The 17,918-nt window shown below is 39.1% G+C and overlaps 1 protein-coding gene across 3 annotated transcripts in view; it reads right to left on the reverse strand.

Moving 5' to 3' along the window:
- The window catches only part of OSBPL10 (oxysterol binding protein like 10), a 343,529-nt gene that overhangs the window by 99,919 nt on the left and 225,692 nt on the right, over nucleotides 1-17,918 (reverse strand). For all 3 annotated transcript variants that reach the window (XM_037846487.1, XM_037846479.1, XM_037846492.1), the window contains exon 5: nucleotides 8,260-8,470. In XM_037846487.1, coding sequence (XP_037702415.1) covers nucleotides 8,260-8,470 — 211 coding nt within the window. The remainder of the gene's footprint in view (nucleotides 1-8,259; nucleotides 8,471-17,918) is intronic.

A 17,918-nucleotide genomic window follows, 5' to 3' on the forward strand; every position in this document is an offset into this window, starting at 1 on the left:
TAGAGTTAGAATCTAGAATATAGGTAACCAGGGGATAGAATGAAGGTGGAGTATGGAGAGCTGATGCTTAATTTGTACACAATTTCTAATCAGGTTGATTGTAAATGTTTGGAAATGGATAGAAGTGATGGTAGCACATTATTGTGAATGAATTAACGGTGCTAAATTATGAGTGTGAATGTGACTGAAAGGGGAAGTTTGGGGCTGTATATGTCACTAGAAAAAGCTAGAGGATAAAATATGAGACACTATAACACAGCAAAATCTGTTGTGAATGATGACTGTCATTAATAGCACAAATAGAATGAACTAAAACACATGTATATCACTATTACGAGGTGTTAATAATAGGGTGGCATATGGGAAAAAATATACCTAATGCAAACTATGAACTATAGTTAAAGCAATATTTTAATATTCTTTATTCAGTTGTAACAAAAGTACCACACCAATGCTAAATGTCAACATCAAAGTGGTATAAGGGGTATGGGTTTTTTCTTTTTGGAGTAACAAAAATGTTCTCAAATTGATTGTGGTGATGAATGCTCAACTTTCATTATACTGAGAACCTTTGTACATTTTGGATGGATTTCATGATGTGTGACTATATCTCAGTAAAACTGCTTATAAAAAAAAAAAGGCAGCAATGGGGCAGGAAGTGGGAAGTCTTAATGGCCGTGGTGCACTGCATCCTGGGATAGACAAAGAGCAAGACAGGAAAAATGGCATATCAGTGCATGCTGGGCAATGTAGTTTTCTGTGTAGTCTACAGATTCAGAGAATCAAAGAACCAATAAGTAAGGAGAGGAGACAAGCCTATCTCAGATCAGCCCAAGTACTCTAAAAAAAATGACCATTAGTTTGGAAGCATGGATAGACCTGTCTCATTTGAGAATGAAGGAGGAAAAAGTCTAACATGGAGTGAATAAAATGACTGTATAGAACTTAGGAAAAGAAATATTATCTTCAATAAGTCTTAGAATTAAAAGAAAAAAAGGCTTAGAATAATAATATATCTCTGAAATTCCTAACATAAAGCATCAGGGAAAACATCAGGAAAGGTGCATCTTCAGCACAATTCCAGATGAAGTAGCCTCTATGAAACAAGAACAGAAAGCCAGAAGAAGAAAACAGGGTGAGGCAAAAAGGGAGATGGAGGCATTAAGGAATTATTATAAGGAAACAAAATTGGAATTAATGGAATTAAATTAGCACTGAAACCAGGAAAAGTAGAATCAACATTGCAGAGAGTCAAATAAGTAACATGTTGAGATAAGGAAGTTCTACCAGTATACAGTCGCAAAACACACAGAAACAACGACACAGATAACAATAGACAGGACCAAACCAGAGATCCCAGAAATAGAGTATTAGTATTCCTGAAGGAGAGAGAACATAAGAAACAAACAGTGATATAAATAAAAACCATGTTCTGAGCTGAACAGAGAGCTGTGGGTGCTGCTGAATAGGACCAACACATTCCAACAAATCAATGGCAAGAAACTCACACCTAGATAATAGCCTGGCAATATTTTCTTAGGCTTTTTATTACTGAAATTTCAAACACATAAAAGAAGACAGATAGCATAGTATAATGAACCTCTGGCTCATGAAGTCTGGCAATATTTTTTTAAATAAAAGAAAGAGAAAATGTTTCCAAGCATTTAAGCAAAAAAATTAGATCCACCCTTAAGGACAAAAATCAGGCTAGTCTTGAACTTAATGCAACCCTATATGCCAGAAGATGAATAGAGGAATGAAAAATTAAAAACAACAACAAAAAAAGTCTACAGTTTGGAGTGGGGGCTGGGGCAGGGGGTTATGTTCTCATCCCCAGCCAATTACCTTTCCTGTGCTAAAAAATAACCAACATTTATTGAGCTCTTGCTAGATGCCAAAGACTAGTCTATGCACTTCACAAGTATTAACTCATCTAATCCTCATAACTACACCATGAGGCAGGTATACTACTATACCCACTGGACAGATGAAGAAACAGAGGCACAAAGAGCTAATAAATGGCAGAACTAAGACTGAAATCCAGGCAGCCTGGCTCCAGAGCTCATAATCTTATTAAACTCTCCATTATATGCCTTCTCAGGAGCAATGTAGACTCAAAAAATATTCTAAGTTCTTAGAGAAAAGCTACTGGAAAAAATATGCCCATAAATGAAGAAAAGAAGCAGAATTAAGAACTCAAGAATGGGGCAGTCAGGTATTAAAGGACTATTGGGGAACACTGTACCCAGTTAATCATGGAGCTGAGCAGGGCTCGACTAGCATGACGCAAAAAAGACACTTGCCTCAGGTTCAGTGGTTAAGAGGGCACCAAAAAACTTACTAATCAAGATAAACAATATTTTAACATGACTTTTTTTTTTAAATCAAAATTAATACAAAAAAAGTTTTGCACAACTCAGTCTCATCACTTGCCTCACCCTAATTCACCTCTTGTTGGAGTCTGTCTTTATTTAAAATTTTGATATTTTCTTCATTATGGATTTTTTGCATTCATTTTGATTTTTTTAAAATATTGCAGCAAAGTATCATTTATTTTAATTACAGGGCTTTTTGGTATCCCCTTAAATTTTATGTTGAAGACGTCTCATTCACCTTATCCTAGTCACAGCCCTGGAACTGCATATATAATTTTCCTAAACATGGTTACATAACTGAATACCAAAGTCAAAATTATTTTAAAAGAAATGCAATCATCATATATTAATAATAAATCAATATTCAAATGTTAATAACATAGCCCCCAGATTATATTTTCAAAAATTGGAAAGTGGATTGGAGAAGCAGGAGGAAATAAAAACTTGCCAAAATCTAAAAAAAAGAAGATTAAAAAAATAGCATATCATCCTTGACTTCAATGATTAGAAAAATATAGGTGAAAGAATCCTTATGAAAAACTTAAATGCAGCTGCTACTAGAATTTATTCACATATTCCCATTTTCCCCCAAATACTAAAGAAGATAAAAGTAAAGGAAATTCAACCTGTGTAACAAATTAGAGAGAAAGCAAGAAAAACAGTGTAGAAATAAACAAATAAAAGACATACAGGAGACTAACAGAAATGAAACACCAATTTCAAGAAAACTATTAATGGGCTAAATTATTCTCTTCAAAATAGACTCTGCAGATTGTGTCATAAAACAAAATGCAAGGCTAAACCATACTTCATTAATTCTAAGATATATCTATTTTCACGTTAACATCTCTGAAATCGGGGCTCATCTTACACTCAGCGGTGTATGTAATATTAATTGGCAGCCTTTTTTACTCTTTTTGGTGATACAGAGAATAATGGTGTGTCTTACTAGTGACAGTCTTTGAGAGCTGATAAAATATGGTCTTGTCTAGAAGTATCTCACCTATAGGTAGTGACTCAGAAAGTAGAAAGACGGTCAAAAACATACCAAGAAGTACAAATGAAAAGAAAACTGCCACTGAAATAGCAACATCAACATCAAACACGTGAGCTGCCGACTAAAAATAATATCAACTAACTGGATATTAATTACCTTTAAACTCTCTAATGTACCCCATATGAGTAAAGCTTAAGGAGATTTAATCAAAGACAACACAAAAGAAGATAACGTGAAGACAGAGGGCCAGATGGTCCACCAAATGGCAAATCCACTCCTTAAAACAGGCTTCTACACACATCTGTAGTTCCTCACATCGCATGCCTTTATAGGGGTAAGAACAGGGGGAAGAAGGAAAGCAACCTAAAGTAAGAGTGTTGGTTCACCCAAACCAACCGGAAGCCAAAAGAGACCTGCAGAAGGCTTAACTGCGGGCATCAGGGTTTGACTGTGGAATGTCCCATCTGTCCCTGGCCTCAGTTTAAATCTTGCTTGGAGTGTTGAGAGCTGCAGGCCTCTGCCAGGAGGTCAGTGACAGGCAGGTGGCACCCCCAAGGCCCTTCTCTTCCCACAACACAGTGAATACGGGTCCCCTAGGCTCAGTAAACCTAAAAGGATTTTCCAAAATGGAATAAAATTGATAAACTTGAGAAAAGTGTAAGGCACATTTACAACAAAAAGCTACTGTGTTAGTATCTATTTAGGGAGAAGTTGCTACTCAAAACTCTGTATAGACAGTTTTTCTCTTCTCCCAATGTTCTATTTTACTAAAGGAATATTTTCACTTTTAATCACGGAATAGGGGAACATGATTAACGTGAGGCAAATTTTCACCAGAAGCAGTGTCAAGAAAGAAGGTAGAAGAAAGAGGAGTGAAAGCAAAGGGAATTTCTTTGCTTGTGGTGGAAAAGAGATTAACACTGGGAATCCAAAGGGGCTGCTGGAAAAAACGGAAGCCCAGCGGAAAGAGAAAGGGAATTGGAGGGAAGGCCAAGAAAAGTCCTTATGCTATTATAACAGTCTCACCTATTCGACCCTTTTTTGCCAAACTCCAAAATGGTAAGAGCAATGCAACTGGCATATTTAAGTGACAATACTCACAAATCTCAGAATCAAAAAGTTATCAGTAAGGATGAGTTAAGGAAAGCACACTAAATTCTGCTCTGGTCCTCCTCCCTTCGATTGCATGTTTCTTGATCTTTTGTCCATATTTATGTCTAAGGGCACATAAATTCTCTCTCTCTCTCTCTCTCTCTCTCTCTCTCTCTCTCTCTCTCTCTCTCTCTGTCGATCACACACAAACACACACAGTCAAGACGCCACAGTCACCTACCCTGGTCACTCTGACTCCAGTGTCCTTTCCTAACATGCCTTGCACCAATTATCCTGTTAGCCCCCAGCTCTCACCTGGCACTAGAATGTGCTTCTCTGGTTACAGGTGTCTGCTCTGAATATGAACCATGATCCCTGGAACAAGGCCTGAACCAAATAACTAACAGGAAGCAGAAACCAAAGTATTATGCTTCCTCCAAGCCCTCCAAACCTCCTGTTTTCTTCAGATTGGCAACCTGCCTAAAAGCCCAGACTCCCAAGTAGCATAGGCTTTTCTAGCTCTGAGTGTGGTCCTACCTGCCTTCGCCTTCTAGAATCAGAAGCACACATCCAGGCTGGAGAAAACAGATGCCCAGCCTCGCCATTACTCAGTCATTTGCCTCCATCAGGCTGTTGAATTAGATTTGGGAGCCACCAGGAACAGTAAGAGAGCTGCATAATATAAGCCCCGACCAAAACCCAATTTACTTCATTAATTTTAATTACAAATCTCTCAATAAACAAAGGTTAAATGAAGCATTTCAGATATATATATATATATATACACACACACACATATATATATCTTAGAGATGACAATGGAGACAGGTCTGGGAGCCAGAGTGCATGGGTGAGAGGCAGTTGAATCCTAAAGTGTTTTCAGATTTCAGTCCATTTGCTCAGAGGAAATGAGCATTGATGAGCAACATCTGCAGACAAAGGCTCCAAAGCCAACATATTCCCGAAGACACAACAAAATGCAACAGAAGATAAAATGCTACAAGACCAAAAATTAATTCTTGATTCAGAGAAGGAGCAGAGGGAAAAAATAATAATAGTAAGTGCAAGGGTCAGAAAGCAGGGAGACCTGAAGCAGGAATGATCTGTATGGCTATTTGGTAGGCTGCGGGTAATCTAGGCCTCCCAGCCAACTGAACATTCAAAGGAAACTCCGACAGAGTTTCACTGTAATGGAGATTTTGATTTCCATCAACTCAGCCTAGCACTCCCTAGACATAGCCATTATGTTTTCATCGTGGGAGTCAGGCTGCTATGGTTATTATTAACCTCGAGAGGCCCCTGAGATTCTAAACAAACACATTGTGTGGCAACACTCCCAAAGCCACCATTCTCTCCCATTCCAGCAGCCTGAGATTCGGGAACTCTGTTTTAACTGCAAGGAACTGGGATGTTCGGGATGCAAAAAGTAATTCAATTTTTTTCCCAACGTGTGGCACAGACTTAAAAGACACATGTGGAATATGTTAAAACTTCAGGGCTGTGCTGTATGGACTACAAATTTTACAGGGATTAAGAAGACAAGGAAACAAATTAGCCTTTGTGATGCCTTGTGGTTCCCCATTCTCCAACTCTGAACCAGGTGCTGGGATAAAAATGGCCAAAGGGAAGGGGAATGGGCAAATTGGGGAAAGGAAATACATGAAGACAGTAACACCACAGTGGCATAATTTCAGTGATTCTGCTCAGTCTTTCCTGCTCCCAAATGGTTCCTACTGCAACCTGCCACCACATCTGAAATCCCAGTCTTAGAGCTTTGTCCCTCCAGGAGCTTAAAAACACCAGAGGCCCAATGAAAATCTGGAAAAAAAAAAAAACAGAAATTTGCTAAAAACCACCCTGGAGAAAGATATTTTTAAAGAGGTTAATTTCAGGAACAAGAAAATGATTCAAGCTCCTGTTTCCCTGTGAAAGATCCTTGGCCTGAGCCCAGTGGGTTGCAGAGGATAGAAGTTACCACACAGGGCAAGAAAGACCATGGGGAGCCTCGAAAAGTTTCAAGATCTCACTCTGAATTTGTGCCTAAGCCCTAATGGAGGTCACAGAGGCTCTGTCCAGATCTGGAAATACCAAGGAATCACACTGAAGTGTCAACATTTGAGTTTCAGTTTTCAGGCTGAGAAGGAAAAGGAAAGGTGAAAATACAGGCTTGGGTATCTCCATTCTGTGCCTCAATACTCGTGGATCCTCTCCTGGATTGGATCCTGCACCAGAAAGTTTTTTTCTTTTATCTTTTATTATGTAGGACGTTAATGGATCAACTGGTGAAATTTAACAAAGTCTGTAGCTTAGGAACAGCATTATAATCACGTTAATTTGCTGATTTTGATCATTGTACTGTCATTTTGTTAAAGGAAACACACACTGAAATATTTAAGGATGAAGGGGCATCACATCTGCATCTTACTCGTACATGGTTAGAAAATCATAATTCTGTTATAGAAACAGAGAGAAAATGATGAAGCAAATGTGAAAAAATGTCAGCATGTGGGGAATCTGGGGACAGATAACATAAAAATTTTTCATACCATTCTTGCAATTTTTCTGGAAGTCAGAAATCATTTCTAAATAAAATTTAAAAATATACACCTGAAAAAAATATATTCGCCTGCCATGAGAGAATTGTGATGGTAGCAGGGTCTCCAGCCCCAGATTGCGGGACCCAAAGCCTACCAGGTGGTTTTTCTGGATTGAACAAAGGCTCCCAAGCAAAGGAAGATGAGCGCACCTCTCGCCTCTGCTCCCCCTCTTTGCTCGGTGGCCCTACACAAGTCATTTTACCACCCTCAGCCCCAGCACTGCATCCAATGCATGGGCGCAATGCTATCCACTTTGTGAAGAGAATGGAAAACACCCTGGTAGGATGAGAGTTCAGTAACTGATGGTGGGTATTATAGAAAGAAACCAAAGTTATCCACACAATCTACTCTGAAAACCCAACCATCACTTTTAATCTCCAGTGATTTGGAGGGGCAAAGAGTACTTGAGGAAAGCATGACATATAAAGACTATCACTAATCACCTAGCTTTGCTTTTTGCCACCTAAGTTGCCTCATTTCCTCAGTAATTAAATGAATTCTGTGCAACAAAGCTCAGTGAGGCTTCTGTTATTGTTAATGATAATACTTTATAATTATATACGACATGACCAATCTCAAGTCATGTTCACCTTTGTTGCTGGATTTAATCTTCACTAATGTCTTTATATCTGCTTATTGATTAAATCTTCCTCCATAAGAATTGAGACTTCTTAAGGGAGCATATTATTATCTCTAGCTTATTGAAAAAGAACTAGAAATGCTTCTGGTATGTATTCCAGAGAAGTCCATGAGAGAACACACACAAGGATGTTCACTGCAGCCAGGTTAGTGGAGCAGAGCGCCATCGGCCACGCATGTGCCCGTCATCGGGAAGTGGTTGGAAGAAAGCATGGTGGCTGCAGTCTTCTGCAGCCTATGCACAGTTAGAGATAATGGGCCAAGGTGCTGCATAGAAATGGCTCTTAAAAGCAGAATGCTGAGCCAAAAAAGAAACAAACGGAATGAGGTATACAAGGTGATGTCAGCAAGTCTGAAAGGAGCTCCATAGCATTCTTGTCAAACATGCTAGTTAAACTTGTAATAGGATGTTAAATTTCTAATTTGCAAAAGAAAAACATACCCTAAAGTGTGGAGGGAAGGAGGATGGATGGATTTAAAGGAGGAAGGCAAAGGGAAACATACACAGAGACCTGATGGGACTCATTCCAAACACAGAAGAGCCCACTGGGGGTCTTACCTGAGGCCCCTGGCTTGTGGCTGGGCTGGCCCACCTGGTGCACAGTCTGCTGTAGCAAGTTGAGGCACTCCCCGAGGCAGCTGAGGGTAGCAGCCGAGGTAGCTTTTAGGAGCAGCAGATCCTGGTCCAAGGCAGTGAGGGGACCAGAACCTGGAAGGGACTCGATGGCGTGCACAAGATTCTTCTGCTGCCCTTCCACCTGGTTCATCATCTACAAAATGGGGGAAGACAGCAATGAGGTGAGAGTCGGAAGCCCTTCCACCAGGCTTGGGACCCAGCACTTAAAGCATGGAACTGGATGACAGTTAGATGAAAGTGATGAGAGAAACCATCATCACCCAGACTACAAGTGAAGGGAGAATCAGCTCAGAGGATGTTCAATGCACATTAGTCCCCTGAGGAGATGCAGTCCTGGGTGAAATCTGTCTAGGTAAATCTTTTCAAACCACTTACCGCCAGAGGCACACATCTGTGGCTCCAGTCAAAAGAGAATTTTAGAACTTTAGAGCTGAAAGGGAAAATCAGGATCATCTGGATGGAGGTATCATTTTACAGAGATTCTGAAGGAAGGTTGATAAAAAAAATTCTTTAAAAGTAGAAGTCTTTGTGACCATCTTTAGAGTTCTCTTACTATGAAAGGTTAGCTGAGACGGCAGGGGCACCATCGGCCTTGTCCCAGAGCAAGGTTAGGTCCTTGCTTTCCCTCCAACTCCAATCTTTAATTCCTTGGCAATCCCACTCAAAGTTCAAGAAATGGAAGCAAAATCTGGAGCTAGTATCTGTACCAGAGAGATCACAGTGAAGCTAGTGCCAAACCTCCTCACCCCCCTCACAGCCCCCCCCCCCCAACATACACATAAACAATTTTAAGTAGGATCTGACTTTCTTAACACTATATAAGAGCTAAGGAAGGACAGGAAAATCAAGAATTTTTAGACCCAGCTCTACTCCATGGCTTAAGCTCTGACAAAACAAGATAACTATATTTTGTGGTTTGGCTTCAGTTCATAAGCAACAGAGAAGCAATAGTCTAATTGCATCTCTGAATTTACAAATCAAGGAGAAAGAACTGGGAGCTCAATAAACACTTTAATGGCTGTCTTGTGAAGTTCATCTTTCTCGTGCTTTACTTCTTATGAAACAGGATAGTGTGCATACAGTGTTTAGCACCATGTCAAGGTAATAAAGAGTTTTTTTGAGAAGTGGAAGTGCTAAAGCTACCCACCTAAGGTCACAGAGCTTATCAGCATCAGAGGCAGGGTCAAAATCTATTTCTCTATACTCTGATGCACAATTTTTTAAGCTTGCCCCACAAAAGTCATCCTTAATTTGAAGCGACATCTCCTGCTCTGCCACTGTCACCCCCAGAGAATCCTGGTTACCATGATGATGTCATAACGATGTCATCAGCCAAGGAGAAGCATCAGTTCTCTAATGACCACATTCCTGGACTTGAATACAAAACTCATTCCATGTTTGGCCTTATTTTTCTATTTCTTTTTGAAAACAAATGCCTACTATTTTCTATCATTCTATGTAGTCATCTGCTTTAAAGAAAATAAAATTAAAAGTTCAACCATTGCAATCCTACTTACCCAAACTGGTACTATTACTTCAAAAATATTTTTTGAAAAAAAAAAATCAATGTTAATAAACATAGTGCACAGATGTGGTTTGGAGAAGTTCGTCTTAATATGTACACCCATTATTTGGCCATTCAGACTGTTTTTTCACAGTTTACAGAAGTTACACCTAGCCATCACAGCCCCTAAAACAGTGCCTATGAACAACAGGGGCTCAATAAATATTCATTTTCCCTTAAGGTCTTTGCTTAAAAGTTACCTTCTCAAGAAAACATCCCAAACCACCTAATTTAAAATTGCATCTTCAGCGACCTTATGTTCCTCCTCCATAACACTTACCACCTTCCAATTGAACTTGTAATTTACTTGGGGTGTTCATCTACCCCAGTGTATAAGCCCCACAGAAGCAGGGGTCTTTACTGTTCACTGATGTATCCAAAATACAGTAAATATTTGTTGAATGAAAGAATTAGTTCCCAGTCTCATTCTTCCCCCTCCGAAATACATCAGAACTCATTTATGACACAAAGTCTGCAGAAGTCATTCTGACCACATAGATTATTATTTGATCAGTATAATATAGCTGAAGATATACCTCCATTATCAGTTTAGGTTTGCCAAGAAATAACCACCAAATGGTTAACCTGGAATAAAAATGTCTGTATATTCTTTACCAGTCAACTAAATGTAGAGCTGCTAACAGTTAGGGAAAAGTGGATTTCAAGCTATTTGTGGCAGTCAGCATTTCCATGAACTCCTGTCATAAAACCTTATCTTAGAAAAATGATGTGCTAAAAGGGAAGAAGAAAATATAATGATGAAAAATATAATACATTATGTTGTTGACTATTATGGATGATGCCATAACACTTAAGAGAAAAGGTGAGTAAAATCCATTAACTGTATGGAATATATCATTTTCAATTCCACAAAAAGAATTAGCTGTACTCCAATTACATAGTATAAGATAAATACTTGTTATTTCAAAGCATAAAATGTTATGTATATCTTATGTAATAAAAACACCAAATTGGCTTACAGAATCATCTGCTCTATTACAAGAGGTACATGCCCAGAGATCGAATCCACGCATCTGCTCTTTGTAAAGTATTCAATGGTATTTATTGTGAGCCTACTGCCAATACCAGAGACAGAACTGCCTTTTAGAGGAGGCATGTGGAAAGGAAGATGGGACAGATTTGGCCACCATGAGGACTGGGGAGAGATACTGGCATTTAGTGGGTAGGGACCAGGGATGCTAAATGCCTTGCAAGTTAGGGTACAGTCCCATACAACAAAGAACTTTCCTGCTCAAAATGCCTGTAGTGCTCCCTTGAGGAAAACTGTGCTAGAGAGCTGTCAATAACCAGGTACTTCATGGAGTTCAGCATCTTTCTGTGTGAATCGAGCATTAAAATATGACAAGAGCCTAGTACAGTGCTTGGTGCATAGCAGACACCTCATGAAGATTCACTTTCTCCCCTTCTTTTTCCGATATGTGATACAAAACATAACTCAAGTCTTTAATGATGCAATCAATACTGACCTGCACTTTATATTAACTTAATCAGGCTCCAAATGAAATTGTGTGAGTTCTGAAATAAATGCAGGATTCCTAGTCTCAGAGCCTTATATCACAGTAATTACTGCTCTAACATTTGCTAAGACTAGGAGGTACTGATAGAGTCTTCATAAGACTTTGGAAGAATGAGTTTTAGTTATTACCATCCCTCTCTAATTTTCATTGAGGGCACATATGAGATGATGAATGTGTTGCTAAAAGCTGTGTGCATCAGAAATACCAAGAGCAAATTCTTAAAGCAGCTCCTTCTCCCCTTCGAGGTTCCTAAAGGCTTATCAACAAAAGAGCAAAGCACAACCATCTACGAGGGCATCTACTGCCACCAGCCTTTTTAAAAAATGTCGAATCACTTACTTTAATTACACGTTTCCAATCAGAGCCCTAAACACTTGATCTGAGGCACATCAACATTAATCATCTACATGTTTAGAAACAAAAAAGGCACAAATTTCATTTCTTTCTGGCATTCAGCTTCCACAACAGGAGCATCACCATCCTGTAACACAGGTGCAAAAATGGTGCCCCAAATTAAATCACAGAGACCCACCCCCTGAGAATGTCAACACTGAGGATGTGAAATAGACCAAATTTAGATCAACTTGAACTTCAGCTTCACAGATAAGCAAACTTCACCGGGAGGAAAAAAAAATCTATAGCCTGTTTTCCAGGGCACCAACAATGGCAGACACATTACAAAATTAAATCACAAGAGTTAATGCTAATAGGATCAATGGCAGCTAAAAGAGAAAGAAGATGGTCAATGGAGCCTGAACCCCAGATGCAAAAAAAAAAAAACAAAACCCAATGACGTCCAACTCAACAAGCTTAGCCCTGGCTAAACAAAGAATCTAAGTGGGTAGCAAGGGGAGGAGGCCTAGTTCGTCTTGACTGTCTTTGACTTTTCTGAGTTGCAACCTTTGGTTTAGGTTTATAAGCCTAAAAGGCCCAGTCCTGAAAGGTCGTGTCAGCAAAGACTAGCTCAGCCACTCCTCCATTGCTAAGCAAAGGTTCAGCTGCTTGCCCTGGTCGGCACAGCATCCTGGCACACAGGTTCCTCAGGTGCTTCTTGTGGCAGATTCCACCTTGCCAGTGCTCTGCCCAGAGGCCCCAGCTGCCCAGGATCTCTGATTGGGGGAAGGGAGACACAGGTCATTTTTTTTTACGCTTAGGGAATAAAAGCCTATTTTCCATTCAAAGGCATATTAGCCTGGCCTCCCATTTTCACTTACAAGTTGAAGACTACCTCTATAAGCAGATCTATCTGGCCAGCTGAGAGGTTGTGGAACACCTTCCATTAATCTTTTTGATAGAAGAATCTTCTCTTCCTTGCACAAAATTGATGAGAGAAGCATTCATCATTTCTAGATTTTTGACCTTCTTTCTGGATACATACCCACTTTGCCTTTGAACATCAAGGTGTCATTACAGAGGGTAAACATTACCAAATGACTTAAGCCATGACCCCAAATTCCTCTGTCCACTGCCACCCATGGGGGGCAAGAGAGGCTATTTTTTTTTCTTCTTCTTCTTCTTCTTCTTCTTATTAGAGCAATTGCAGTTTACAGAAAAATCATGCAAAAAGTTCCCACATACCACCCCCCCAAACACACAGTTTTTCCTATTAATGTTTTGCATTAGCTTTGTTACAATTGATGAACAGTATTATAATTACACTATTAACTATAGTCCACAGTTTACATTAGTATCCACTCTTAGTATTGTAACATTCTGTTTTTTGTTATCATTATTTTTGTTTTTAGTTCTAGTTACATACAAACAACTGTAAAACTTCTATTGAAAAGGCTTTGAAGTTCAACATTTTTACACTTTGTTTTACATTTTTACACACAAGCCCATGTTGTTTAGTTCAAAAGGCAAAGGAAAAATTCCAAATTACAACACCTATCCCCACACACAAACTCAAAAACCACATTCTGAAGATATGGGGATGAGCCTGCTCCATTTCTTAAAAACAGATTCCTTTCAGTCATTTTGTCACCTTAGGCTTTTCTACAATCATTTCCTTGCCACCCCAATAATAACACCATGCTGCACAAATACAAAATGCAAACTATCTTTTTAAACTCCTAAAAAGTAAACCCACACTGAGATGTTAAAGAAATGAACATTCTCTTACAGCACGAAGTCCCTTAAGACTCCATCATGTCCTTCTTCGCTTTGCAGGCGGGAAACATCAGGTCAGAGAGAGTAGGTGACCTTGCCAAGGTCATATGGCTTCACTTGTACTGGCAAAGCAGGGCTGGCATGCAGCTCCTCCTGCCCCAGGTCAGTGTCCTTTTTACTAGGAGATACGATCCTGCATACTTTCTCTTATCTTCTCACATATTCTGGTATCAAAACACTATCGCTTACCTCCGAAAACTACTGCAATGTTTCTTCCTTTTCACTGTTACTCATCCTACCCTTTCTCACTATCTAGAAACAAACTGGGTTTTTGTTTTTTTGTAATCATTATTACAAAAGGCTGGCTCACTCCATCAATCACCACCCCAACAAAATTAGACAGTAAAAGAGTTATAAAGGAAGTAAAAATACCTATAACCCTCCTTCCTAGAAATAAACACTGTTAACATTCTGGCATTTATTATTCTAAATCTTCTATTTATACATGCATAGAGTATATTATTTTATTTGCTTCAAAATAATCCAGTAGAGGTTAGGGGAGTATGGACAAAACAATATTGGCAGTGGGGAGGCTGAAGCTGGTGATGGGGACACAGAGATTCAATATTACCTTCTCTATCTTCAATATAATCTCTCTCTTTTTCCATAATCACAAGGTTTTTAAAAACAGGGAAAACACATCATAAATATCTTTCCATATCAATAAACATTGATCTAATTTTAATGGCTACATTGTATAAAAGCTTTTAATTCCATGCAAAGTAGACTTGGGTTTAGAACAAAAGCTCTTTCAATGCAATTTCACTATCACTTCTTCTTATATAACTTTTGCTGAAGAAACACAGAGGTAGAGAATGCATTTTTAGAATTATGTAACAGAAGATGTCTGCAGAAAGGTTGAAAATTACCACTTTTAATTCCATGTGTCAGTACTGAATGCTAACATGTTGCTAATAGTAAGGGTGCAAGGCACAAAAGGAATAAACTCTTCTGTTGCTTCCAAGGAAAAACCACAGGTCAACAGAAGGATTTTGATTATAAGGTAACGAAAAATAGTAGGTAAGTGGATAATAAATGCCTTACCATTCATTCTCATTTACCTACACCCTCTGCCTCCCACACCCTCTCGTGAGCAAAGGATTGACCTAAGCAGGGTCTTGAACTCGGACCAAGGGACACTCACTCTCTCTGGACACAGGCAGACCTCCCGGGCCCAACACCCAGTACCGGGGCTTGCAGCAGTTCCATTCTACAGCAGGCTACTTTCTGCTTTGTTTTAATTAAAAATATCTTTTTAAATGCAAAAGTAAGATTTACTTATTACAGAAAACACAATCATATAGAAAAAATACCCATAATATCCCAAAAGCCGGAGATAAATGTACATTAAAATCTTGGCGTGTGTGTATATATATATGCATGCACACACACACACACACACACACAAATATACACACATTTTCTTTTCCTTTTTGTGAAAATAGATGAACACCATAACACTGTTCGTAATCTTTTTCATTCTATATACTATGTCAATAAATTTCTACAGTACTATTTAAAATAATGCAGATCATTTCATCGCATAAATGTGCCATAATTTATGGCCCAATTCCTTATTGCTGGACATTTCAATAATTTCTGCCTTTTTTCTCTATGACAAATTATAGTCCCACATACTTCTCTGTAGCTAAATCTTAGCATCAATTTTTAATGATTTTCTCAGAATAAACTCTTAGAAGAGGAACTTCTGGTTTAAAAGGTATTTAACATTTTAAGCTTTTTAACAAATACTGCCAGTGATCACGCACTATCAAAAAACAAAACTGTACCCATTTGGATGCCCTCAGCAGTGTGTGAGATGTCCTCCTCATCTCTTTCCAATATCATCTTTTTTTCTTAACCAATTTATCAGGGGAAAAAAAAGTATTTGCTTTAATTCACTGAATATGCCCTGTATAATGTGGAGGTAAAGAAAGGTTAAGAAGGTTCCATGTCCAGAAAAAAAAAAAATGTAGACGACAAAGCAAAAGTGAGCCAGAGTATTTTCCTTCCTAAGGCTGGAAGAAGCAGTGCTGATAAGAGGGCGTGGGCACAAATGTAGGGAATGTAGGCAAGATGGCACCCAGGAACGGAAGGGAAAGCTAAAGTCCTGAGAAAGGGGAGGTGAAGGACTCTTGGGAGAACCAGATGGATCCAGAAAGCTTTCAAAGAAGCCCGAGTTCTCTCCTCAAAGATCCCAGGAACAACAGGAACAGGTCCTAAGGTCCCCAAACCCTTGTAGGGCCAGACCAGAGAATGGCTCTACCTGGACCGTGAGGTCCAGCTGCCCAGTTATGTCCCCAGAACCTACTGGGTAAAGGGAAGGGCATTTCCCCACCTTCCCCAAGCCCGCCAAAAGCGCTGGGTCTGATTCCAGCATAGCACTTGAGTTTAAGGAAAAGCAGAGAGCAGCTTTTGCTTTCCTCAGATGTTCCCTTCTCTTCTCACTCCCTTCATTCACCTCCAGTGTGAAAGCCATGGCTGTAAGAGTCACCTACATGAATAACAGAAGCAGAGCCATTTCGCATCTTTGTAGTTCACAAAAGTGCTTCCACACTCACAGACTCTCATCTCTCCAGCTCTCGCATGGCCACAGGGCAGCACTGGTTATTATTTATCCTCATTTTACACAAGCATGTGGCTGGAAGGTTAAACCACTTGTCAAATCGTAATCCATGCAAGTGGAGATGTCAGGACTGAAGCCCAGTGTTCTGGATCCAAACTTCTCTGCCCCGTCCACACTGTCAGAAACAAGGGGAACAACACTGCTCAACAAATGAGTCATGATTGCAGCACAAAAGCTCACACACTATTCACACTTTCGGATGCTCATCTAGTATGGCCTTCCAACTAAAAGCAAGTAGATGCTTAGGTGCTAGCTAGCTTATCCACTGGTTACTTCATTACAAATGGAATGAGAACACCATCAGACTGCAAACACCTGCTGGTTAAAGTCACCAGGAAAAAAAAACAACCATGATTTATAAACAAAAACCGAATAATAAAGGGTAAGGAGATATTCTGCAAATGGCATGAAAGTTTCACTCTAGTGTTTAAGTTTCTTTGAGAAGTTCGCTAATCAGAAACTGAGTGTTAAACACATACCATGTTTAAAAAAAAAAAAAAACATCTAAAATGCCACTTTATTAATACACTTCACATTCTTCTTGTTCATTTACTGCCATATGCTGGCAAATACTAGCTGGTACATCAGTTTTTTCTCTCGCAGAACAATAATGATTTTAAACATTTTTCTCGAGATTTGTTCATCTTTATTCATTCATATTCCACCACATATGTGCTCAGCCTATCTCAAAGAACCTCTAAATTTCTAGATATTTAGTTTCTATTCTAGGGCAATTCTTTTATTTTGTAGGGAGAGTAGACTGTTGCTAAAAATTCCTGAAGAAAACATTACCATAGACATCTATATTCTAACTTCAGTTAGCATATACTTAGCTAACTGGGCCTTTAGCTCTACCCATAAATGCCTGCTACACAAAACATATTGTTTTTAGTTCTAATATCCACTAAAGCAGCAGAAAATAGCATGACAATGTAGTTCACTTTTCTGGTGAAAATTCATTTCACTTGTGTCAATTGTTTTGAGGGAAGAAATGCATCTCCAAAGAGTGCTTGAAAGAAAATAAAAATGTGGCAAAAACTTCACACCTCCAGGCTAACCTTTTACAGCATTTGAGCCCCGGCAAATGAAACTCTGGAAAGATAAATGCATTTATTACGAATCTGCTTCATTAATCTAAAAGGGAAAATTATGTTAGGAATAAGCCACAAGTAATTAATATTTATTTTATTCCCACTGGGTAAATGACACAGCAGTCATCATTTTACAGATGAGCGAACACAATTCCAGCAAATAAACTGCTTAAAATGTAATCCGCAAGGTGCTCAGATACGAGATGGAATATGACATATAATTCACAGTGCTTTGCAAAAGGGCTAATGACCCTTTGCACACACTGGCATTTGAAATTGCTTCCCCACAATGGAAATGAACTAGACTGGAAATTCCCACTCGTTCCCCAGGCTTCCTCATGACTCTGGGCATCTACTTTGTAAGAAAGTAAATGTAAGAGTGTAGTCCATGATCACTATTCATATAAATAAGTACACAAAAGGAATTTACCATATGATAATTAGTTCCATTCATATTTATCAATGGATACTGCTGACGGAATCAACCCATTAATCCACTGTCATACTGTGAGCTACTGAAGGGCAGGGCCCAGGGGATTTATTCTTTAGAGACATTATTCACAGGAGATACCTGATACATATGTGTTGAGTGA

The sequence above is a fragment of the Choloepus didactylus genome, chromosome 1, assembly GCF_015220235.1.
Source record: "Choloepus didactylus isolate mChoDid1 chromosome 1, mChoDid1.pri, whole genome shotgun sequence".
Taxonomy (NCBI): Eukaryota; Metazoa; Chordata; class Mammalia; order Pilosa; family Megalonychidae; genus Choloepus; species Choloepus didactylus.